The 27,638-nt window shown below is 39.0% G+C and overlaps 1 protein-coding gene across 5 annotated transcripts in view; it reads right to left on the bottom strand.

The window, feature by feature from the left end:
* Positions 1-754: 754 nt before the first annotated feature.
* The window catches only part of POLD3 (DNA polymerase delta 3, accessory subunit), a 58,063-nt gene continuing 31,179 nt past the window's right edge, over positions 755-27,638 (bottom strand). For 3 of the 5 annotated variants that reach the window (XM_006100447.3, XM_023764038.1, XM_023764037.1), the window contains 3 exons: positions 9,270-9,382; positions 8,065-8,143; positions 755-2,867 (listed from right to left, as the gene is read on the bottom strand). In XM_006100447.3, the coding sequence (XP_006100509.1) occupies positions 2,665-2,867; positions 8,065-8,143; positions 9,270-9,382 (395 nt within the window). In that variant the 3' untranslated portion in view covers positions 755-2,664. The remainder of the gene's footprint in view (positions 2,868-8,064; positions 8,144-9,269; positions 9,383-27,638) is intronic. The other 2 variants (XM_014465882.2, XM_023764036.1) reach the window with 2 other exon arrangements.

Genomic DNA, 27,638 nt, shown 5'->3' on the forward strand with positions numbered 1-27,638 from the left:
ACATTATTTTACTTTACTGGCTTGTCTTTTCCACTAGTGAGGACAGGGGCAAATCTAGGATTCTATTATATCCTCTAGTAGCCAGGTCAGAGGCCTGACACAGCGTAGACACCCAATAAATGTTTTAATGAATAGTAAATACAGCCATCTATAAATCTCACTTTCTTTCAATTGGAAAATATCCAATCTCTCTAAAACCTTTTCAAAATCAGACCATTGTGTTCCCCCTTTGACCACATTTATAGCCAGAATGATGACTCTGAAAGACTAACATCTGGGTCATATCCTTGATAACATTTCAGAGTTAGGAGCTAAATGCATCATTTATGACATCAGGAAGGAAGCCACCATTAGTAGAGCACCTATGTGCTGCCATTGTACACTAAGTGTATGCTATACATTATTTCAGTCTTGACAATTCATGGTAAGTCTTTTTAGCTTTTTTGGTAAAGAACCTGAGGCTTAGGAATTTGCCCAAAGTCACACAGCTAGCAAGTAAGGAAGCCAAACTAATACAATGTGCAAGATCAGGACTAAACTTTCTCCTAAATGAACTAAAAAAGTGAGTTTGGCTGGAACTAAGATTTCCCACAGGGCTGAAAAAATGATGAAGGCAGCAAATAACTTGTCCATCTCAGACTATGGGTATGCAATTTTTAACAATATAAACTAAAAAACAGTCTTGTTCCTGTTCAGTTTAAATAACTGCACACTGTTGCCATCCTGTCAAATAACAAACTCATCAGACATTCAGTTTGAACTATTTTAAAACAACTTCTCAAATTTATTGAACTCATGGGATAATATGGTAGAGTTTTGTGTAAAGAAAAAAAAAAAGCCACCACTTACTAAGTCTTGCAGACAGCTCAGAGGTTAGGCAGCATATTGGGCATAGTAATCACAGGATCACTATCACAGAATCTGCATTTTCCTTTTAACCAGCACCAGAGGTTTCCAATTCTAAGTTTAGTTTACTACAGATCTCAGCATAACAACAACCAAAAAAAGACTGAGTTGATTTTTTCTTTACTTCAATTTAGAAAAATGACCAGAGGCAATGACAAAAATATCCATTTAAATGGGATCCCTCTCTAGAAATTTTTTGTAAAGGTCCAGGCTTTCCCTCTTTTCCTCCATCCTTCTGGATTTAAAAAAGAAGAGGTTGGAATATGTCATCCTTTACTCAGCTTGCTACACAAAGCCTCTGCCTTTACAAGTCCTAGATGTAATGCCAGGACTCATCCCCCAAACCTCTGGGCTTAATCAAGTCCATGGGTGCCTGGCTAGAGAGCCCTCGGTGACTCCTGCTCAAGAAACTGCTCTTAGTCCAAGGTCCCTCACAAATACTGACTTTAAACAGTAGATGGCTGACTGATCACTCAGGACACACACCAGGCCAAGATGGAAAGAAGTCAGACATCCCTCGTCTCTTCGCAGTGAATCACACCAGCAGCCAAGCCTGTGCTTCCTTCCCGAGCCCACTGCAGCCACTGCCACACCACCTCCATCCGCTGAGCTCACTGTGCAGCCAGAATGGAAGCTGTTAAAAGTTATCACTGCAATAGGTGACTTTCCTTAAGTAACAAATGAAAATATTTTATTTAATAGCAGTTTAGTCCTACTAACAACTCAGTCTCTCCATCTCTTTTTGGGGAACCTGGACTTTTAGGCAAATGGGAGGTTAAAAATACAGAGGAGCAACATCTGTATAATGTGTGCTTTTATCTCTTCCTCATGACCTTAGGAAATTCTTGTTTCTGAACATTCAGTTTCCTCAAGAAGAAATTTTACTTAACTGTTACATACTGCATGTGGGAAGGGAGAGAGGGGAGGAGACAAAAATCACAAGAACAGTGTAAAGTGCGCGCTGTGTCAGCAACAGGACACGTCCTCTAACGCTGTCAATGCTGACTCCAAGTCATTTCTGGTGGAGGTGAATACATCGTTACATTTCTATTTGCGCTCCGCCTGAGGCTTTGCCCTAACCACTAATTGCGAATGAAGGTCTAGAGAGCTTTTGTGAAAGGGGTAAAACACAAGTAGGGAGCTGGTATGCAGCCAGGTGTCAGTGTACTTTATAATGGAGGAAAAGAGGATTACAGGGAGATTTCTGTTTCAGCCTCAGTCCAACCACGATTTAAAAGACTTACAGAACACGGCTTCACACAGAACTGTGTTAGTGGGGAAGGGATGATAAGGGGAGTGGTAAACATCCAGTAAAATTCAGGGATAAAAAAAATACCCACACAAGTCCATGGAATACAAAGGAACACAGAGGACTACTCCCTGAGCCGTAAGTGCATCAGGGCACAAGGTAGGTCGGGTGCAGTGGATTAGCCACTAAATGGCTTCAGTGATAATGATAATTCTGAAACCTGTTCCAATTTTTTTTTTTTTTTGAGAAATTCTTCTCCTGGACAGGTCAAAGATTGTGCTTTAAAAATGTCATTAGAAGGTAACAGCTTTTTAAATATTCTTTTGCCTCTTGCTTCCAGGTGATTTCTTTTTGGTTAAAAGCCAGTAGTATAAACCTTTCAAGATGGAAGAACAGTCTTCTGACATAGGTGAGGTGAGGCGCTGGATGAACTTACACAGTAAGTGAGAGTCTGTATGTCTTGGTCTTCTCCCTGACCATCCACATCTCTGACCTACAGAGATAGCAGTTCATTTCCTCTGGAAGAAGCCAGTAATGGACACTTGTCTATTGGCTTTGCCCAGAGCAGCAGTCCCTTTCTTGGGGCCCTTTCGTTCCTCTTTGGGTTCTTTTTTCACAGTCATTGCTGGGGGTCTGTGTATGGAAGATGTCTTCATCTTAAGTTCTTCTTCACTATCTGTGCAGGATTCACTCTCGAAGACTTTTTCAGTCACTGGTAGAATAAGGGGAAAAAAATGAAACATGAGTGGGCTGAGTCATTTAGAATACTATTCTATCAAAAGAATGAGAAGTCTTGTTCACCCAGATCCCCTCGGACACTCTGACCAAGGAAGGTGTGCTCATCTACTACCAAAGTTTCCTCCCACTGGGAGATCAGATCCAGCCTCAGGTAGCAAGTTTGTGGCATCTTGAGATCACAGTCTCTAGTTGGGGTTCAGAATCAATTCCTTCCCTTATTCCCTCACTGCTATATCCCATATCTTTATTTATTTAAATATATTTTTATTGATTTTAGAGAGGAAGGGAGAGAGAGAGAAACATCAATGAGAGAGATCATTGATTGGCTGCTTCCTGCACATCCCCCACTGGGGATCAAGCCCACAACCCAGGCATGTGCCCTGACCATGAATCAAATGGCAACCTCCTGGTTCATAGGCCTACTTTCAACCACTGAGCCAGACGGGGCTGTCCCAGGCCTTTATCATTTGACTGCCCCAATCCTGCCTTTGGGTCTTGCTTAATTTCCTGAGCTCTAAGTGGTGCTTGCCTATTTCCACTGATCATTTTCCTTGATCCTGTCTAGTCAGGCTCATCGCCATGGACTCTCTGACTAGCTCTATCCTGATGTCACTCATTCTCTGCACATCCTAAGTACAGAGAATTGGAGATTAGTTCAACTGTTCAGTTCTTGGTTTTGAATGACTACTAATTAACCCAAGATTTACGTGGTCTAAGTTTACATCATAAAGAGAACTGTCCCAAGCAAATTCTATCAGATGACAAACTTGATGGTTTTTTACAGAGAGGAAGGGAGAGGGATAGAGAGTTAGAAACATCGATGAGAGAGAAACATCTATCAGCCACCTCCTGCACATCTCCTACTGGGGATGTGCCCGCAACCAAGGTACATGCCCTTGACCGGAATCGAACCTGGGACCTTTCAGTCTGCAGGCCGACGCTCTATCCACTGAGCCAAACCGGTTAGGGCGAAACTTGATAGTTTTAAGGAAGGACCATGATACAATGAGAACCATAGTTACCAATTCTCTTACTCCCTATCAGCCAAAGGCATATTTTACTTTTCCCCCTGCCAATAAAACTCAATGAAACCTGCCTAATGAAAAGCATTATACTAGTGAACAGACATAATAAGAAAGCCCCAAAGGGCACAGACCATGTCACAGAACTGATGAGGTGTCTCTCTAATATTATTGCAATGTATATACCAATACAAGAAACAGAACAATGCCACCTTCCTGTGACTTTAGAGAGCTGAAGCAGCTGTATAACCAATGTCATCTAAATTCTTCCTCAGCCTTCCTGGTTGCAGCAAATGATGGTAGAAAAACATCTTTTCTTAGCTGAATAGAATAACCCAATATACATAATAAAAGCTCAGGTGATTAAAGTGAAAGGTATTTTTTCCCATGTAAGAACAATGATAGTTTTAAGCTTGTAATTACTGATCATTTCTAATAAAATATATTAGTCACATTGTTCTACAGGCATAAGCATTGGAATCAACATGTTCTAATTCCTAGTCTGCCATTTATACAATTTCAAACTTCAACGTGCATCAGAATCACCAGGAGGGCTGTTAAAACACAGGCTGCTGGACTCTGTTTCCAGAGTTTCACATTCAGTAGGTCTGGGGACCTCGTCTTGAGAGTCACTTCCCTTGCCTTCCATTAAGTGGGAATAACCCTGTCTCAGAACGTACAGATGCACCTAGTAATCTTTGGTAAGCATCCTTCAGTGCTATTTTCTCCCTCGCAGTGGGCTATGCTGGTGGTCAACTGGCTACTCCTTCACTTTATTCCCTCTGATGTCATTAAGGTTGCATAATTAACAGTCCCTTTCCCAAGAGTTGCCAGGATTTGTCATTACTTTCAAGAGCCCAGAATTTACTTTGCTGACTCCTGCCAACTTAGAGGCTAAAAACACTGATAAGCGTTAAATATGTATTAAGTGTTCTCTGGCCTTCCTACTCAACTTTGTTCCACAGACAAGAGGGCATTAGAAACTCCCATGAGCTCATTAGAAATGCAGAATCTCAGGTTCTACTGAATCAGAATCTGAATTTTAGCAAGGTTTCAAGTCATGCATCTACTCAAAGTTTGAGAAATGTTGCTCTAAAATACTTAGGGAATTTCCTTGATATACCTATTAGTTCAGCAATTACAATCCCATAACACCATCCCCATCTTGTACGCAACTTCAAAAGCATTATGTGACTCGATTACTGGAACAAAATTAAAAGCTGTTATTTACTCAGTATCTCAAAGTCTGAAGAGCATCTATACAGAGAAAAGAAACAACTTACTAATTGCTCCTTCATAACCTATATTCTGTATTCAAATGGCAGCATGTCTACAATATTAAACTCCAGCATCAATTAGCTCATTATTTCATTACTTATTAATGAAACCACCGGTTGTCTCATTGCCAATTTTGCACAAGAGATTGCTTGGGGGTGGGGGTTAAAAACCAGTCAGGGCAACACACTGAATATATCTGATGAGCTAAAAGGAACATTTTCTATACTCAAAGCTGTAGCTACTTCAAACTACAGGACAAAAGGGATTTTAAGTTAAAAATACAGGATCTTTATTTTAGCTGAATAACAGGCCATTTTTCTCAGATACCATTTAAAAAGTCCCGGTTTGAAAAAAAATAAAATAAAAAGGCCCATTTTGCATGGGTTAAACATCAGAAATTCACCTTGTCCAGAAGTCCACCACAAACTTATCAGTCCCTGCAGCAAACCCACAGACCAACCCTGATCAAGCACAGGACAGGGCAGGCCACTGTGCCGATACATCTGAAACAGTCTGAGCAGAGAGAGGAAAGCAGAACTCCTTTGTTGGTAATGGAAGCCAAGATTCATTAGGTTGAATCTGGACTAAAAACCTTAAAAAAAAAAAAACAAAACACCAAAACAAACAAACAAAAAACACCAAACTGCTATGTGAGCATAGTTTTCATTGTTGCATCCAAGGCTCTTAAAAGTCTTGTCTGGAGACAAGACTGCAAAAAGGTCCACATCCCATACCTGGCCAAAACTTGAGTAGTTTTTGAACAAAACACAATAGGTAATTAGCCACAAATTCCCAATGAACACTCACAAAGATTTGACATTTTTATTTTGGAGTAGAAGGAAAAGAAACTAGCACTGATGCTTTTGTCCTCTTATAGTTAAAAGAAATTTCTGTTAAGAAATTTAACAGAAAATACATATATTACCACCAACAGTCAAACTAAGAGGCTTGAAAATGCACTATTAGAAGACTCAAAACAAAAAAGACTACTACTCAAAGTTCAGAATTCATAGGCTCACAATAAATCTGGCACTGCAAAGACAGAATTTCCACATGTAAGGAATTTTATTCCCCAATCACATGCTACAATTAAAATGTCAGAGGTCTTTTCAAAGGAATGAGAGGTGGGACATAATGAAACCTGGTTCACAATTTATGTCTTCACTAGTTTTAACAACCACACTGCCTAGGAAAACATGATTCTTCAGCCAATCAATATTTTTGAGACAAAAATTTGAACAAGGAAAGTAAAAAAAAGGAAAAAATACTTCTCTAGGAGAACCAAGCGGTGGCAAGTGCCACAGAAGAGAAGAAACAATAATTATGGGCTAATCCAACTAACAACAGGTTTAAGAGGCTCACCCATAACTCTTTCAAGTATAGAAATATAGTACTAGGATCTGAGCATCCCATCAGGCCAAATCCTAAAAGCCCCACAGAAGTCTGGTTCAACTGTGGAAAAGGTACAACAAGCTAAAACATGGCCGAAGAATAAGCCAATGACTCAAAGCCTGAATTCTTTTCTTAAAATTGAAGTATACCACTGTATATTGTAAAATGATAACCACTGTAGGTTTAGTTAGTAGGTAGCATCCATTATCTCATATAGGTAAACAAAAAGAGAAAGCAAAAGTTTTTTCTTTGTGAAGAAAACTCTTCAGATACATTCTTTACTTTCATATACATCATACAACAGTGTTAACAGTATCATCACACTGTACATACATCCCTAGTACTTACTTATCCTGTAAGTAGAAGTTTGTACCTTTGCCCACCTTTTTCCTATTCCCCCTGCCTCTGGTAACCACAAATCTGATTGCTTTGTCTATGAGTTGTTTTTTTAGGTTCCACATGTAAAAGAGATCATACAGTAGTTTTCTCTGTCTGATTTATGGTTAGCACAATACCCTCAAGGTCCATCATGTTGTCACACATGGCAAAATTTCTTCAAGTTTTCTTTTTAATATACATATTTTGATTGATTTCAGAGAGGAAGGGAGAGACAGAAACATCAATTATGAATCATTGATCGGCTCCCTCCTACACACCCTGTGCTGGCGATCGAGCCCACAACCCTTGACTGTTTAGTACATAGACTGACACTCTATCCACTGAGCCAAACAAGCTAGGGCTTCATGTTTTTATATGGCTGAATATTCTGTACACACACACACACCCCAACTTCTTTCTTCATTCATTCATCTGTCAATGGATACTTAGGTTGTTTCAAAGCCTAAATTCTGTTCCCCTCTAGGCCTCCATAAAAAGCACATCCTTTTACCCAGCATGGCTTACAAATAGGAAATATTAAGGAAGTGATTTGGAAGAGTCAAACCTCTATGAAAAACAAGTGGAACAAAATACCAAAGACTCATGACACTCTCTTCAGTCTAATCATCTATAGAAGCTTCTTTTCCACTGTTCAAATGTATAAAACGACCATTCTAAAAAAACCAATGTTTCTCAACATCAATGATAACATCTTAAGCTGGTATTGTAATTTCCATCTCGAAAGTGTTTTTAGATATATTACCTCACCTGAATCTTCACAATAACCCACATGTAGGCAAAATGGAAAATTTACCTCCATTCCATAGATCAAGAAATTCCCCACCAGAGGTGACAACTTTCATCCAAGATCTCAAAGCTTATTTTTATAATGTATGGTCCAGACAAGACCAGGTGTTCTACCTTTAGTTGTAGTGGTCTCATACCATGCTATTCCAAGTGTGGGCCACAGACAGGCAGCAAGGTACCACCGGGGGTGAGTCACATGCACACTCAAGTTTGAGGCACGCTGCTCTATGAAGGATCATGGTGCCTCTCTGTGGTAATAACTACCTCTGAATTTAAACCCAAAATTTTTCTTACCTATGCAGCCTTCCTCATCCACAAAGGTTTTAGATTTCATCACCCGCTTTCGTTTTCTTTTGTTTTCTCCACTTAAGCTCTGAAAGATCAGAGGTTATAACATTAAGGTGACCGATAAAACTACAAAGAAAAATAGAAGTTTAATTTATAACAAGCAACCTCCAATACTCCATGATGGTAAGCTGAACGAGGAATTCTACACATTTCCTGTTAGAGGACCAGCCCTACCACACAGACAAGTTATGGTCATTGTATGTGCAGGCTTGATGTTGCATTGTTCATGAGAAGAAAAGTAACATATTGAGCAAAAATCTGAGTTCATTCAGCAACATACTTTTGTTGAGCAGTGCAGGCACCGTGGGTTAAAAAGACCAATAGGACAAGAACCTTAATGGAGAAGACAGACAGGAAAACAGACCATTTTGATAAAGGCATTACTGGAGGGCCGAGGCAGGTATTATGGGAGCACACAGGGAAGGCCCCTAAACAGACCAGAGATTTCCACGACATCTGCCCCTGCTGTAGATACTTGCTATTTCAGCCTTGACACTGCAACATAGGCCTGTCTAATTTAGTCTCAAACTGGTATTTTACTTTCCTTTATCTCCACTGGACTTTAATCCCATATGCTCTTCAGCTAATGAAGAAATCAATGCAAAATTTAAATGACAGTCTTAATACAATGAAGTCAGGAAAAATGATAGACATAAAGGAAAAAGAAACTTGTCAGCACCCATCTTCTCAACTCTTCATTATTTACACTAACAGACACAGACAAGATGCAGCTGGGGATCACTCAAAACTACATTTCCCCATTTGTTGCCGGCTTTTCTCATCCAGCCCTTTTCCGGAAGAGTAACCAACATGCATAAGCTGTTTGTTCTATCTTTCACACACTTTGCTTTGATGCAGGCAAGACCTCATTTTGCACAATTCCAACGGGAGTTGGGTAGCACAGCAGCCCTGATGCTGGAGGTCATGGAAAACAAAGAGCTCCCTCTGAAACTTTGACCTACAGCTGAAATCTCATGTCAAGTGAGAAGACATATTACCCTGTCTTCTTACAACCTATAGGAGAGAATGAGACAAGAGCCATCTACTGGCACTTGTGAAGTATACAGCAGAGAACAGATTTAACATAGCAGTTTTAGGCCCTTGGGTGAAAAAGAACACATGGAAAGGTAGCCATCCCAGGAAAGCTGTACCTTGACAGAAGGAGGCTCTGGCTCAGTCTTCGTCACTGGTTCAGGAGGTGGAGATGCAGGAGGAGGTGGGGATGGTGACTCAGCTTCATAAACCCCCGGAGAATCTGGTAGGACTGAAATTATGAAACAAGCTTCGGTAAGAGAACTACAGGCACTATCTGGTACATCGCCTTCTCCACTGGCTCAGTTTCCATAACCAGCCAAGGACATTTTGCAGGCAGTAATTCATGACAACCAAGGACTCTGCAGTTGCATATCTCTACACAAATATATCCTTAAAAAATACATATTTTATACAAAGAAAATTAGAGAATCAAGAATCCTTAGAGCTGGAATGTACCTTAGAGATGATCTTAGCTAAATCTTATTTTACAGATATGTCAGGTATGAAGTTGTTTTATAAATATCCACTGATCACCTCCTATGAGTCATGTATATCACATTGTTTCACTTTATCCTCACAACAATCCTGAGACAAATATTATTCACACATTAGAATTGAGTAAACAGAGGTTCAGAGAGGTTAGTTAGACAAGGTCACGAGCTTACAACTGAGGCAGAAGGTTTTAAAGCAAGTCCATCTGATTTCTCAACCTTACTACTCCAACTATCCCATGCTGCCTCACCATTCAGGACCAGACATTTTCTCTTAAGATCAAGTACGTGGAGATCATCTCAGATCATACCCAATGTCCCATGCCAGAGTCTCTGTGACTGTGGTCTGAGGATTCTTTGCAATCACTTGAGATGTTAGACTGAAACTTTCCAGCTGATGTTAAGAGCATAAACTTGGGGGTGGGGGAGGGGGGTTATCTTTGAAATGATTACAGTTAGAGCTCTAACAACTAAGACCTGCTTATGATGCTGTATGGCAGGCGTGGGGAACATCTGACCCACGGGCTATATAAGGCCTGCGAAATTATTTGGTCTGGCCCCGCCAAGGTAATAGGGGTGAGTTAATTAAATGTTTGACCCAATATAGCAGGCTAATTTTTAAAGTTGATAATTTTATATGGCCCACAAATTATGTTATAAATATCCAACTGGTCCTTGGCAAAAAAAACGTGCCCCACCCCTGCTATATAGGAACTATTTCTAGTGATGGCCCCACAGACGAGGCCAGTTTGCTATACTAAGAACACTTTTCTGAAAGAAACATTGCTAAAGAAGTGATATCACCGAGAGGAGAGCGCCACCAGGAGGATCCCATCATTTCCAAATAGTTCCAGAAATAGTGGTCTTAGAAGGCCCATGAGAGGGGAGGTGAAAATCCTCAGCTGACCTATTGCTTAATCACCACAAAGAAACTGCTGGTCAAGGGACTGGGTAGCTGCTTAGCCACACCTGCTCTCTGAATCTCCTGGCTGTATTCAAATTCTTAGCACAAGTCTTGGATCTGAAATCCTCCCAACTGATTAGCTCAGTGTTAAAAATTATGACTGTGGAGGGTCCAAGGCCAAATGACCTAAAGAGGTGAAGCAGAACGAGAGCCAGAACAAAACAATAAATATACACTTCAAGTATGAAATGGGCCCCCAAACTTTATAGGCTCTGGGACACAAGAGAGACATAAAAAGAAAGTGGTCCAGCTATCAATCCAGCTCTGGGAGGCTAGAACCTGATGGGTGCTCAAGCAAGCAAAAGGAAAGTTAAACCACAGAACCAAGCACCCATTTTTTTTCTGACCTATAACTATTAAGAAAGCTGTGTCCCAATGTGTTAGAGCGGTAGGAGAAAAGTTTATGCAGTAAGGAAGCCAAAGAAAAGGAATTCTGAGTACCCACAGTAATAAACTCAGGAGTACTTACTCTATTTACAGTTCTGTTAAGTACCTGACTTAAGCAAGGAAAACACTTAATGCTAGTGGCACCTTCCAAGACCCCTTTTTCACTTCAATGTATGAAACTGTTAATCTAGATTCCCCCTCCAGACTCTAAGCTCCATAGAGGTATAGGTACCATGATTTCATTGGCACTGAACACACAGTAACAATAACTTATTTTTAAATAAAGAAAAACAATTATTTTCTGAACTAAATCTGAGATGAGGAGCTTCTCTGTCAAGGAAGATTCAGCATATACCTCCCTCTTCACTCACCCCAGAGAAAAACATTATAATGATAAAGGAATGAAATGTAAATACCCCACCCCACGCTAGGGAAGAGAACAAAAGAGAAGCCAACCACTCTTAATGAGTAAGAAATTTCAACAAATCCCTGGAAGACAGAAGGCAGATGGCTGACAGAAGGTTAACAAAAGAAGCACCAACCAGTTAGATGAGTCAGATGGAAGATGTTACTATCTATTATAAAACTTCCGTTTTATCTGATTTTTGAAATTATATTAAGGTATTTAAAAAAATTTTTTTAATGAAAATATTTTAAGGAAGAAATTATAGGGAAAACAACTAAAATTTTCTGGACTTTACAATCATTCATTCTCATAATAACCCCACAAAGTCATTATTAAACTGAGGTTTCATCCAAAGACATTAAAACAAAAATAAACCGGAAAAAACAAACAAACATGCCCTCGCTGGTTTGGCTCAGTAGATAGAGCATCAATTGTGAATTTGGTTAACACTTCTATTATAGAGAAAGGGCGAATAGCGATATTAAAATATTTTTTCTAATTAATTTCCTTTCAATGTGCACGAATTCGTGCACCAGGCCACTAGTCAATGATGAGAGAGAATCACCGCTTGGTCACCTCCTGCACACCCCACACTGAGCATCAAGCCCGCAGCCCAGGCATATAGCCTGACTGGGAATCCAACCGTGACCTCCTGGCTCCTAGGTCGACACTCAACCATTGAGCCACACAGACCAGGCTGAGTTTATTCTTGTATTATTCATTAATTATTGTATTCTTTTCTATACAAACAATTGTAAACCTACTTTTGCCCCACGCTGTATAACTGTAAAAAATATGCAGTTTTTCAGTAGCGAGACATCACTTACAGTGCTCTCAACAAAAGAAAGCATCCTTTGTTGAGAGCAGAACAAGACTGTAGCAAAACAAATTTTAGGGATCCAGCAAGGTAACCACTGTTGATCAGAATTTTCTGGCAGAGACTGGTAATTAGAATTCCTGGAAATCATAGCTTCCTAGGAAATTTTTTTTACTACCGATCTTAGCCTTCCAAAGGGGGTCATTTGCTTAACATTCTCCATAAGCAATCTGGAAGGACTGAAAATGTTTAGCAAAGACAACATATTGGTTAAAACTATTTCTTCCTAGCAATGTAGTTCTTAATGTTACTTCTTTCTGGGTTCAGCCTTCTCTTACTTTATGAAGAGAGTAATTGTTAAAAGTGCTGACTGCCAGGGAGAGAAGAAAGGAATAGCCTCTTCAGTAGAGAGTTAAGGAAATGAAGGTGGGAACTTTCTGAGAGAAGGCAGGATGACTATATTACTTATCACTACTGTTAATTACTGAGCACCTCAACAGGAAAAGTGGAGGGAGAAGAAGAAAACCTCGTCTGTGTCAAGCACTCTCCTGGCACTTTTTTTTCCTTTCTTTTTTTTTTTAATATGTTTTTTGATTTTTTAGAGAGGAAGGGAGAGAGTTAGAGATAGAAACATCAATGAGAAACATCACTGATCAGCTGCCTTCTGCATGCTCCCTACTGGGAATCAAGTCCCGCAACCCGGGCACGTGCCCTGACAGGGACTCGACCAGGGGATCTCTTGGTTCCTGAGTCAACGCTCAACCGCTGAGCCACACCTGTCAGGCTCCCCTGGCACTTTTGACACATTATCTTATTTGATGTTCATAAAAAGCCTACACAGTTTCTAATAATATCTCCATTGTAGAGCTGAGAAAGCAAGGAATTGAAGTTGATAATCTGTCTAAAGTAGTGGTTCTCAACCTTCCTAATGCTGCGACCCTTTAATATAGTTACTCATGTTGTGGTGACCCCCAACCAAAAAATTATTTTCGTTGCTACTTCATAACTATAATTTTGCTACTGTAAACAATATGTAATTATATATGTGTTTTTCGATGGTCTTAGGCGAAAGGGTCATTGGGTCATTGGACCCCCAAAGGGGTCGAGACCCACAGGTTGAGAAACCGCTGGTCTAAAGAGTCACACAGTAAGTGGTGGAGGTAAGATTTAAATGCAGACTGTCTGACTCCAAAGTCCCTGCCAGCAAGTCCACTCCTGCTGCTTATGTGCTAACTTTGAGCTCAAAACAGCATACTAAATGGCACATATTCAGTGTAACAGAAATAAAACAAGAATAGGTTAGAGACTGTGGAAAGGTTTAAAATAAAATCCCACTGGCTTTGAGACAAAGAAATTTAGAAGTAAATTGGCCATGGTTTATAAATTTAGTCAGATGCCAAAAATTATTTTTGCCAGAGTAAAAATCTGAGAGCCTCTGCTTTACATCATCTGTTACTATAGGTTGTCCATTTCTATCACATTTCTTCTCACTCATTTCCAAACTAAATAACCCCACTCGTATTTCAAATCACCCATGGGTATAATTGTTGTGGGCTAAGGGTCAGAATCACAGAGATTATTTCAAAAGTATGTAATGAGTGCTCAATCAACCACAGTAATTCTTTGACTTAGAAGCTGACTCCTTTACTAATACTAGAGTATCTAGTTTCCCTTTCTAATATACATTAGGCTCATGGCTTCAAAGACTTTTCCAGAATCTTCCCCAAGTTCTTTTCCTGGTTGAAAATAGGGAAGACTGTTCCAATTAACATATATCCCTAAGTTACTTCCAAATTATTTTCCCGTGTGTCTGCAAAGAGTTGCCTCTATTTTCTCAATTCTTAACTGGTCAGAATGTTCCTTGATGGTTGTTTCATCAACACACTTGGGAGTGTTCCTTTAAGTAGTTGTGGTCAAAGCATTTTGATAAATGTCACAGAATGAGTATCTAGCAACTGCCCCTCTGGGATGCATTCTCCCTACCCATTCCAAGGATTCATTAAAAACCATGGCTCTGTTGGGCACTGTACCTCTCACTTACATAAACTTGAACATGGAAGCATGACTTGGGAGGATCTAAATCCATGGAAGAGTCAAAAGATGTACCTCCTGTCATAGCCAGATTCAACCTTTTGTACAGTTTCTTAGATCTATTCCTTTCTTTTGCATTACTGTCATCTATATATACTTTTTTTTTTTCCACTCAAGAACAGGAGTTATGCTTGAGCTCATACCCCCTTTTGGAGAACTTCTGTTATCATTTTCAGTTCTTATAGTAGTTTCTAAAAGTAGAATTAACAAGTTTAGTTTTGTCCTTCAACAGCATAGCAGGTTCTCTTTTTTATTTCCCCACTCATTTTTCTTCTTTAATATCGCTCAGCATTGATTTGTTTGCTTTTGTCTATGTACCTTTACATGATACTGAGTTCCTTTGGACTAGCATTCCTCTCTCCCCTCCCATTACCTAAAATGTTTTATACCCATTATGGCAAGAACTCATGGAGAATCCTAGCTAATAAGAGGGAATATGCAAATTGACCATCACGCTGTAACACAATGGCGGCACCCAAAGCAGAGGCGGGGGATCCTGTAACACAAGATGGCGGCACAACAGCGGAGGCGGGGTTCCCATAACACAAGGTGGCGGCACCCACAGAGTAGGCTGGGGATCCTGTAACACAAGATGGCGGTGCCCAAATCACACCGGAGAGAAGGTGCCTGTGTAAACTGTGAAATGCATGCCTTTAACGAAATTCAAGAGGCATTCACATTGTATGGAATGAAATGTTCACATTTCAAACTTCCAGACTATCCTTCATTAATGAATACAAATACATGTGATGAATCATATGAGCGACAACAGGCACAGGTTTTGATAAATTCTCTGAATGATGAACAGTTGGCAGCCTTTCAGCCATCGAAGATCAAACTGTACACCCCAAATGCTTTTTCTTGGATAGTCCAGATGGTATGGAAAAACATATCTGTATAAAGTTTTAATACATTATATTAGAGGTCATGATGGTACTGTTTTACCCACAGCATCTACAGGAATTGCTGCACATTTACTTCTCAATGGAAGAACCTTTCATTCCCAATATAAATTACCAATTCCATTAAATGAAACTTCAATTTCTAGACTCGATATAAACAGTGAAGTTGCTCAAACCACTAAAAAGGCCAAACTTCTCATTATTGATGAATGCGCCATGGCATCCAGTCATGCTATAAACGCCATAGACAGATTACTAAGAGAAATTATGAATTTGAATGTTACATTTGGTGGGAAAGTTCTTCTCAGAGGGGATTTTCGACAATGTCTCAGTGTTGGGCCACATGCTATGCGATCGGCCATAGTACAAACGAGTTTAAAGTACTGTAATGTTTGGGGATGTTTCAGAAAGTTGTCTCTTACAACAAATATGAGATCAGAGGATTCTGCTTATAGTGAATGGTTAGTAAAACTTGGAGATGGCAAACTGGATAGCAGTTTTCATTTAGGAATGGATATTATTGAAATCCCCTGTGAAATGATTTGTAATGGATCTATTATTGAAGCTACCTTTGGAAATACTATATCTATAGATAATATTAAAAATATATCTAAATGTGCAATTCTTTGTCCAAAAAGTGAGCACGTTCAAAAATTAAATGAAGAAATTTTGGATATACTCGATGGAAATTTTCACACATATCTGAGTGATGATTCCATTGATTCAACAGATGATGCTGAAAAGGAAAATTTTCCCATCGAATTTCTTAATAGTATTACTCCTTCAGGAATGCCGTGTCATAAATTAAAATTGAAAGTGGGTGCAATCATCATGCTATTGAGAAATCTTAATAGTAAATGGGGTCTTTGTAATAGTACTAGATTTATTATCAAAAGATTACGACCTAACATTATCGAAGCTGAATTATTAACAGGATCTGTGGAAGGAGAGATTCTTCTGATTCCAAGAATTGATTTGTCCCCATCTGGGCCTCCCATTTAAATTGATTAGAAGACTGTTTCCTGTGATGCCAGCATTTGCGACAACTATTAATAAATCACAAGGACAAACTCTAGACAGAGTAGGAATATTCCTACCTGAACCCGTTTTCGGACATGGTCAGTTATATGTTGCTTTCTCTCGAGTTCAAAGAGTGTGTGATGTTAAAGTTGTAAATACTTCATCACAAGGGAAATTAGTCAAGCACTCTGAAAGTGTTTTCACTCTTAATGTGGTGTACAGGGAGATATTAGAATAAGTTTAATCACTTTATCAGTCATTGTTTGCATCAATGTTATTTTTATATCATGTTTTTGTTTTCATATCATATGTTTGTTGTTTTATACCATGTTTTTGTTGTTAAATCATTTTGTTATTGTTTATTAATAAATTCATATATTATTTTCATATACATTTTACTCATTTCCTCTCATCTCTGACACTTCTATTATAGAGAAAGGGCAAATAGCAATATTAAAATATTTCCTCTAATTAATTCCCTTTTAATGTGCACGAATTTTGTGCACCAGGCCAATAATATAAATATATTATAGCAACTCAAGCTTTTCACCATTGGTTCTCAAAGCAGGCTTTTGAGGGTAGAAGTCATCTGGCATATCAATTCAAACCAAGGGTCCTTCTCTTAAGCCTCTTTCTCTGCCTATACACTTTCATTAACACAACTTGGAAAGAGATTTTGGCTCTTAGACTACTTAATACAGTCAAACCTCCATTCCCGAATGTCTCCCATCTCAAACAATTTGGTTTTCAACCAAGTTGTTCATGGAAAAAATGTCTCAGTTGTCCAAAAAACTTCAGTTCTCAACCTGACAACCCTTTCATGCTGGTACATCAGCATGACAAAAAGCATCTCAGACCACAAACAAAAGAAAGAATGCACCAGTATTAGTTTACAGCTAAACCTTGCCTTGTTAACATCTCAGGAAACTGTGCTGTGAATATATTTATGGTGAGGTTTTTTTGCTTTTGTTGTTGGCCAAATGGATGATTAGCACAATTTTAAACCATAAAGAGGCCATCAAGAGTTCTAATGCTGCTAGGGTGTGACAGAAACAATGATCAAAGGCAATTGAAGAGGTAGAAAAACTATTGATTTGGATAAATGAAAAGCAATTAGCCAGTAACAACATTTTTTAGTCCATGATATATGAAAAAGTGAAGATGCTGCATAATGACCTCCTAAAAGACACCCCTGGAACAAGTGCTGAAAGTAATTCATTTAAGGCTAGTAAGGGTGGTTCAATAAATTTAGGAAAAGCAGTGTTTATAGAGTAAACAGTACATTAGACATACCCTATATAATAAAAGGCTAATATGTAAATAGACCGAATGGTGGAACAACCAAACAACCGGTTGCTATGACGTGCACTGACCACCAGGGGGTGCACGCAGAACATGGCAGATGTTGGCCGCAGCAGGATGGCAGAGCAGGTGAGCGGGGCGCCAGACCAAGGTGGGGTGCTGGTCACTGTCATCGGGCTGAGCCTCTGGTGGTTACTGAAAATTCTTTGCTCCCGTGTGCCACGGTCCCACTGGGCGCTCACACCCGCTGCAGGTGCTGGAGCTGCCACTCGCACCTGCTGCCGGCACCTGGCGCCAGCCCCAATCACTCGGCGCCATCAGCGGGTATGAGCAGCAGCTGCCAACCCCGACTGCCCCTCAGGGCTTCTCCACCTCCCCTGCTTCTGAGGGGTGATGAGGGCTGGCAGCTGCCTCTCACACCTGCTGCCAGTGACGGCCCTGCTCGCACCCGCTGCTGGTGCCAGCCTCAATTGCTCCACGCCGTCAGCGGGTGCGAGCAGGGCCAGCGCCATCACCATGTGGGAGTGGCAGTGGCGGGAGCAGGGCTGCCAGCAGACAGGGGGCTGGGGGCCGCAGCGGGAGGGGCCAGGCGGGGGCATAGAGGATGGGCCAAGACCTGCCCCTGTGCCAACCGCAGCCTCGCAGCCCACAGTTCCTTTCAAGGTGCATGAATTCGTGCACTGGGCCCCTAAGTACGGTATATAAGAAAGATTGAAACAGAATCATTTGGGGGGGTCTGGAATGAATTAATTCAATTTACACTAATTTTCTAGGTGAGAATCTCACCCTTATTCTGTTTATTATACAAGAGTGTCCATGGAAGGGCCCATGACATCATTCTCTTCCAATGATGACACTATAGATCAGCCGTGGGCAAACTACAGCCCGCGGGCCGGATCCGGCCCGTTTGAAATGAATAAAACTAAAACAAAAAAAGACCGTACCCTTTTATGTAATGATGTTTACTTTGAATTTATATTAGTTCACACAAACACTCCATCCATGCTTTTGTTCCAGCCCTCCGGTCCAGTTTAAGAACCCATTGTGGCCCTCGAGTCAAAAAGTTTGCCCACCCCTGCTATAGATTCTTCATCTTAGCATGGTTTTACTTATATGGTGTGGAACACCACCAACACCCTTGATGCCTACAATATAACCTGTTTTTAAAGATTCACATGAATGGAACATCTCCAGTTTATTTTTTGAAAAAGGAAAGGTCTTCAGCTGGTCTTGGTGTACCCTGAGACTTTTGCTGAGTGGCCTCAGACCCACTGGTGCCAAGTTTGAATGTTTATCATCCTGGTGTGAACACTATGTGCCCCTACCTGGTGTGACTCACTGAGAACCTGCTTTAAGTAATTCATGTACCACTAGGCCGGTTCTCAACCTTTCTAATGCCGCGACCCTTTAATACAGTTCCTCATGTTGTGGTGACCCCCAACCATAAAATTATTTTCGTTGCTACTTCATAACTGTAATTTTGCTACTGTTATGAATCGTAATGTAAATATCAGATATGCAGGATGTATTTTCAGAGGTCGCAACCCACAGGTTGAGAACCGCTGCTAGGGGCTCTTTTAGTGACTAAACCTGATAGATAGCCAGCATGTGGAGCTGGACCCAGGAGTACCTTGAGCCTCTTGATGACCTACCCCAGGCTGGGTACTGGTGGAAGCAGGCCTCAGTATGAAGCGTGGCCCTTCCACATGCACCTTGGCCCAGCAGAGGTAGCCACCAACTGTGAATTACTTTGTAGCTCCTAACAGGTAGCGCAGAGCCAGTCACAGGCAGTGTCCGACACTGACCTGCACCAGAGTCCTCTCCATGGAGTCCATGCTTCAGTGAGCGATAACTGCTGTTTTGGCGTATGTAAAGATTTAAATTTCGAGATAAAGTGATCCAAAAAAGGTCTGACTTTGTAAAGATGGTCTGTTACATGCTGTTTGTGAATTGTCATTCAGATGGAAGAATATAAGTATATGCTCAAACCTCTAATAGGTTTTGGAAATATGGGTGATTCAAATAAAGGATCAGTTGACCAGTAATCTTTCCATTCTGGCTTCTTCATTAGTCCCATCAATAAAATTAAACCAAGAAACTTCTTTATATCCACATAAGTACTGTCAATCCATGGTGAAGTTTTAGTCGAGGTTTTGTGGTATATTTCCATTTGGTGATAGTATAAATTGGTTTGAGGAGTAAGGAGATTGAAAAAATCCTTATCAAAAATAAATTGGTTGCCCTAACTGGCTTGGCTCAGTGGATAGAGCGTTGGCCTGTGGACTGAAGGGTCCCAGGTTCAATTCCGGTCAAGGGCATGTACCTTGGTTGCGGGCACATCCCCAGTAGGGGTGTGCTGGAAGCAGCTGATAGATGTTTCTCTCTCATCGATGTTTCTAGATCTCTATCCCTCTCCCTTCCTCTCTGTAAAAAATCAATAAAATATATTTTTTAAATAAATAAATAAATTGGTTACTTCACTTATACTTCGTGGGTCTTCAAATTGAACAGTTATGCCTGAAATATTTATATAAACCTCTAAGGCTGGTAAATGTCTTTTTCTGAGCATACTTCTTCAGAATCACTTTTGCTGTCAGGTATTATCACATTTCTCTTTTGTCTTTGTGATGGTCTAATGTCAGACTCATTACTATCTTCCAACAAAATACTACTATCTTCCAGCACATAATTCACTCAAAAGTTCTTCTCTGCCGCAACATGTCTTTTTTAAAACTTTTGCCATAATAAAAAATGGATAGAAAGAATTAGATGTATTGCTTGTCACATCTCTTGAAATACTGACTCTCGAGTTGAGAAAAAGACACACATAATGAAGAGGAAAACTAGGGACAGCCAAAAAAGTGCCAAGTGGTGAAGTGGCTCATATCTTGCACCTCTTATAATCTGAGCCTAAACAAAGATAACTAAGAAAGCAGTCTAGAGCTCTCTTTTAAAACTCTATATTGCTTTCAGATCTTAAAATTACTTAAATTAATGTAAGTGCAGACACGAGTTATCTGTGACCAGTCAATGCAATTTGGGAATGGAAACACAAGTTAACCCGTGACTGGTCAGCAACGTTCAGACGCAGAAACATGAGTATACTCATGATGGATCAGCAAGGTGCTAGGATGTTCAAGGAACTTAGGGGATGAATGGAGGAACTCCGTAAAACTGTAACAAAGAGATAGTAAGCATAAACAAATGATATAGAAACCATAAAAAAGAGCCAGTCAGAAATGAAGAATACAATAACTGAAATGAATAATACACTAGAAGGAATGAACAGCAGATTAGATGAAGTAGTGAGTCAAATCGGCCATTTGGAAGACAACGTAACAGAAGACACACATTCAGAACAGCAAAAAGAAAAAAGTAGTTTTTAAAATGAGTTTAAGGGACCTCTGGGACAACATCAAGCATAACAACATCTGCATCATAGGGGTAATGGAGGAAAAGAGAGAGACAAAGGAATTGAGAACCTGTTTGAAGAAATAATAACTGAAAACTAGTTTCCTAACTTGATGAAGAAAAAAGGCACACACGTCCAGGAAGTACAGAGAATCTCAAACGAAAAGAACCAGAGAGGCCCAGCCACATCAAGACACTTCATAATTAAATGGCAAAGGTTAAAGACAAAGAGAAGTATTATAAACAGCAAGAGAAAGACAGTTAGTTACCTACAAGTAAGCTCCCATAAGTCTATCAGCTGATTTCTCAAAATATAACACTAGAGGCTGAAGGGAATGGCACAAAGTATCCAAAGTAATGAAAAGCAAGAACCTGCATCCAAGACTACTCTATCTAACAAGGCTATCATTTAAAATTGAAGGTGAAGCCGAAACCGGTTTGGCTCAGTGGATAGAGCGTCGGCCTGCGGACTGAAGGGTCCCAGGTTCGATTCCGGTCAAGGGCATGTACCTGGGTTGCGGGCACATCCCCAGTAGGAGATGTGCAGGAGGCAGCTGATCGATGTTTCTCTCTCATCAATGTTTCTAACTCTCTATCTCTCTCCCTTCCTCTCTGTAAAAAATCAATAAAATATATTTAAAAAAAAAATAAATAAAAAAAAATAAAATAAAATTGAAGGTGAAGTAAAGAGCTCCCCAGACCAAAATAAAGGTTAAAGGAGTTCATTATCACCAAACCAGTATTACAAAAAATGTTAAAGGGACTTCTTTAAGAAAAAAAGGAAACATAAATATGAATAATAAAATAGCAATAACTACATACTTATAAATAATCATTTTAAATATAGATTAAATGCTACAATCAAAAGACATAGGGTAACTGAGTGGATATGAAAACAAGAGACTTCAGATAAAAGACACACACAGACTGAAAGTAAGGGGACAGAAAAAGATATGTCATGGTAATGGAAACAAAAAAAAGAGCTGGAGTAGCAATACTTATATGAAACAAAATAGACTTTAAAACAAAAGCTATAGTAAGAGACAAAGAGAAGGACATTACATAACGATAAAGGGAGCAATCCAACAAGAGTACATAACCCTTGTAAACATTTATGCACCCAACATAAGAGCGCCTAATATATAAACAAAGCAAATACTGGACATAAAGGGAGAGGTTGATAGCAACAGTAATACTAGGACTTTAATACTCCATTGACATCAATGGATAGATCTTCCAGACAGAAAATCAGCAAGAAAACATCAGCCTAAAAGGACACAGTAGACCAGATGGGCTTAATTTATACTTTAGAGCATTTCATACCAAAGCAGCAGAGTATACATTCTTTTCAAGTGCACACAGAGCATTTTCCAGTATAGACCACAGGACACAAAACAAGTCTCAATAAATTTAAGAAGATTGAAATCATATCAAGTATCTTCTCCATGACTACAATGGTATGAAACTAGAAAGCAAGTATAAGAAAAAAACAACAACTGAACAACACAAACATGTAAAGGCTAAATAACATGCTACCAACCAATGAATGGGTTCATAATGAAATCAAGGAAGAAATCAAAGGATACCCTGAGGCAAATAAAAATGAAAACACAACAACCCTAAATCTATGAGACACAGTGAAAACAGTCCTAAGAGGGAAATTCATAGAATTACAGTCCTGCTTCAAGAAACATGAAAAACCTTGCCTACCCGGTTTGGCTCAGTGAATAGAGCGTCAGCCTTTGAACTGAAGGATCCTGGGTTCAATTCAGGTCAAGGGCACACACCTCAGTTTTAGGCTCAATCCCTGGCCCTGGTCGGGGTGTGGGAGGCAACCAATCGATGTTTCTCTCTCTTCTCTCCCCCTCCCTTCCACACTCTCTAAAATTCAATGGAAAAATATCCTCGGGTGAGGATTAACAATAAAAGAAACATGAAAAATCTCAAATAAACAATCTTACCTTACACCTAGAGGAACCAGAAAAAGAACAAAGTCCAAAGTGAGTGGAAGGAAGGAAATAATAAAGATCAAGTGGAAATAAACAAAATAGAGTCTAAAAAAAATAAGAAAGATTAATAAAACCAAGAGCTGCTTCTTTGTAAAGATAAACAAGACTGATAAACCTTTAACCAGACTCATCAAGAAAAAGAGAGGACCCAAATAAATAAAATCAGAAATGAAAGAAGTAACAACTGACACCACAAATAGACAAAGGATTATGAGAAATTATGAGTAACTAACTATATGCCAACAAATTGGACAATATGGAAATGAATAAATTCCTAGAAAAATACAATCTTCCAAAAGTGAATCAAAAAGGAACAGAAAATCTGAACAGATTAATTATAACTAATGAAATCAACGCAGTATTCAAAAAAATTCTCAGCAAACAAAAGTTCTGGACCAGTTGGCTTCACAGGTGAATTTTACCAAACATTTCAAGACTGACTAACACCTGTTCTTCTCAAACTATTCCAAAAAATTCAAGAGGAGGGAAAACTCCCAATCTCATTTTACAAGGCCAGCATTATCCTAATTCCAAAATCAGATAAAGACACTACAAAGAAAAAAAATTATAGGCCAATATCCCTGATGAACATAGATGCAAAAAATCATCTATAAAATATTATCAAACTGAATTAAGTAAAACATTAAAAAGATCATACACCATGGTACAGTGAGATTTCATCCTAGGATGCAAGGTTGGTACAATATCCATAAATAAATGTGATACACCACATAAACTAACTGAAAAATAAAAAAATATAATATCAATGCAGAAAAGGCTTTTGTCAAAATCCAGCATCCATTTATGATAAAAACTCTTAGCAAAGTGGGACTAGAGAAAACATACTTCAACATAATAAAGGTCATATATACAATAAACCCACAACTAACATTGTACTCAGTGGGGAAAAACTAAGTGTTTCCCTTAAGATTAGGAACAAGATGAGGATATCCACTTTCACCACTCTTATTTAGCATAGTACTGGAAGTCCTAGCCATAGCAATCAGGCAAGAAGAAGAAATAAAAGGCATCCAAATTGGAAAGGAAGAAATAAAACTGTCATTATTTGCAGACAACATGATACTGTATAGAGAACCCTAAAGATTCCACCATAAAACTAGAACTGATAAACGAATTCATTAAAGCAGCAGGACACAAAATAAATATTTAGAAATTGGTAGCATTTTTATATACCAACTAGAGGCCCGGTAAATGAAATTCGTGCATGGGTAGGGTCCCTAGGCCTGGCTGGCAGTCAGGGCCGATCGGGGCCTTCCTTTCAGCTGTCAACCAGGGCCTTCCTTCGTTCCATGCCACCCCCTGTTGGTCAGCACACGTCATAGCGAGCAATTGAACTCCTGGTCTCCTGGTCGAACTCCCAAGGGGACAATTTGCATATTAGGCTTTTATATAGAGAGATAATGAACTATCACAGCAATTTCAACCAGTATGCTGCAAGGATTTTTAAAACATGCAATACCTGACTAGTCAGGGGCAATGACCTCTTTTCCCTTAGATTGTCAAATAAAAAAATGACAACAGCCAATACAACAATAGCCCTCCAGTTTGAATAAATCAAAATTAGACTTATTTTTTTGTTCAGATCAGCAAAAAATGTATTTTTTGGGGTGCCGCAGAAATTTAGTAATTAGTTTATGTGTGCCATGAGATGATAAAGATTGAAAATCCCTGAACTATCAGAAAGAGAAATTAAGAAAACAATCCTACTTACTATTGCATCAAAATAAAATAAAATACCTAGGAATAAATTTAACCAAGGTGGTAAAATACTGGTAATTTGGAAAATTTTAAGACACTGAAGAAAGAAATTGAAGAAGATACAAACAAATGGAAACATATACTGTGCTTATGGATAGGAAGAATTAACATAATTAAAATGCCCATAATACCTAAAGCAATCTGTAGATTCCATGCAATCCCTATCAAAATACAAATGGAATTTTTACAGAACTAGAATAATCCAAAAATTTATATGAAACCACAAAAGACCCCGAATAGCCAGAGCAATCTTGAGAAAGAACAAGTTAGAGGTATCACACTCCTAATTTCAAACTATAAGACTATAATAAAATTGCATGGTTCTGGCATAAAAACAGACACACAGATCAATGGAACAGAGTAGAGAGGCCAGAAATAAACCCACACCTATATGGCCAATTAATATAGCAACAACACTCAACAGGGTAAAGACAGTCTAGTCAAGAAATGGTGCTGGAAAAAATAGATATATGCAATGAATGAAACTAGACCACTTTCTTATACCATATATAAGAATAAACTCAAAATGGATTAAGGACTTAAATGTAAAACTTGAAACCTAAAACTCCTAGAAGAAAACATAGGCAATAAAATCTCTGACATTTCTCTTAGCAATACTTTTTTCTAATATATCTCCTAAGTCAAGGAAACAAAAGAAAAAATAAACAAAATGCAACTACATCAAACTAAAAAGGTTTTTTAACAGTGAAAAAACCATCAACAAATGAAAAGACAACTTGCTAAATGGGAGAAGTTATTCACCAATGATATATCCAATGAGGGGTTAATATCCAAAATTTATAAAAAACTCATACCACTCAACACCCCCCCCAAAAAAACCAAAAAATTAACCAATTCCATTTAAAAATGGGTAGAGGACCTGAATAGACACTCCTCCCAAAAGGACATACAGATGGCCAAAAGAAATAGGAAAAGATGATCAACATCATTAATCATCAGAGAGATGCAAACTAAAACCATGATGACATATCACCTCACACCTGTCAGAAACTGTGTCATCAACAAATCAACCAGTGTTGGAGAGGATGTAGAGAAAAGGGGACTTTCTTGCACTGTTGGTGGAAATGCAGATTAGTGCAGTCACTATGAAAAACAGTATGGAGATTCTTCAAAAAATTAAAAATAGAACTGTCTCATGACCCAGCATTTCCACTCTAGGTATATACCCAAAGAAACCCAAAATACTAATATGAAAGAATATATGCACCCCTATGTTCATTGCAGCATTATTTACAACTAGTGGCCTGGTGCATGGATTCATGCACATTGAAAGGAAATTAATTAGAAGAAATATTTTAATATTGCTATTCACCCTTTCTCTATAATAGAAGTGTCAACCAAATTCACGATCAACAATGACAAATCGAAACACATGCATGCGATTGGCGCCAGCGAGAGCTTTATATGTATCGCGCATGCGCGAGTCAACTTAGCCTTTTATAGATATAGAATAAACTTGCTTAATTAGACCTGATTTCTGATGTAAACTTTTCCAGCCCAGTGAAGCACCCCAACTTCTCTTTCAGGTAATTGTCAGCAACACAGCAGTAAACATCAACATGAAGCAGATTATTATTGTAGATCACACAGGGAGAACGAAGGGTAAAATATTTAACTACAGCAGTGTTTGACTATATTCTGTGCAGTGAGAAAAGCTGAAGTCATTTTCAAGGTCCACCATTTCTTACTTCTTTTCAGTCAGGTCAAGTTTCTAAGCTTTCTAAATCTCCGTCTTCTGGCTAATGAAAAGAAAATAGGATTCCACCAAGTCTCCTATCTACCTACTCCAGGACTTCTGTGAGGATCAAATGAAATGAGGCACGGGAAAACGCTTCACAGACATTTGGTTACAGTGTAAAATGTTTCCACCTGGCTCTAAAGCAAGTCGTGTTCCTGGGCTGAAGAAACTGCAAAGAGGCTAGTCATCACTAGGGAGAGGAAGCTGGGCGTTGCTTTGTGACGTTATTACCCGGACGGACACTTAGCATATTAGTCTTTTATATACATAGATAGCCAAGATATGTGCTCATTAACAAATGAGTAGATAAAAAAAAGTGGTGGTACATATATACAATGGAGTATTATTTGGCTATAAAAAAGAATGAAATCCTACCATTTGCAACAGCATGGGTGGACCTGGAAGGTATTATGCTAAGTAAAATAAGTCAGACAGAGAAAGACAAGTACCATATGATTTCACTTACCTGTGGAATCTAAAGGGCAAAATAAACGAACAAACAAAATAGAAAAAGACTCACAGATACAGAAAACAAACAGATGGGGGGACAGTGCCAGGGTGGTGGTAGCAGTGGTGTTTGTAGGGCTGGGTGAAAAAGGTGAAGGTAGTTACAAAAATGTCCTGGGGATATAAAGTACAGCACAGGGAACATAGCATTATTGTAATAACTATGTACAATTCCAAGTGGGTACTTGAAATATCGGGGGACCACTTTGTAAAGTATATTGTAATCTAACCACTATGCTGCACACCTAAAACTAATACAGAATAATACTGAATACAAACTGCAATTGAAAAATAAAATTTAAAAATAAATAAAAAGAAAAGGTTTTTGATGATATATATGTTAATAATCCTTATTTTCTTTTCCTTTGTATTGTTATTTTGGCAAATTACAAGAAAATGATAGTTCTGGTCAAAAGGCTAAAGTAAAGTAGATTTGAAACAGAAATAGGTGCTATATGTGTCTGAATGCTAGGATTACTAGAGTAGTTGTGACCCATACTAAATTACTTTTTAGCTCTTTGAGCATCATAGTAAGAATTGACCCCTGCTGTGGACTGAATGTTTATGTTTCCCCAAAATTCCTATGTTGAAGCCCCAGTCCCTAATGTGATGGTCCCTGGAAGTGTGGATTTTGGGAAGT

Source organism: Myotis lucifugus, unplaced genomic scaffold (genome assembly GCF_000147115.1).
Source record: "Myotis lucifugus unplaced genomic scaffold, Myoluc2.0 scaffold_313, whole genome shotgun sequence".
NCBI lineage: Eukaryota > Metazoa > Chordata > Mammalia > Chiroptera > Vespertilionidae > Myotis > Myotis lucifugus.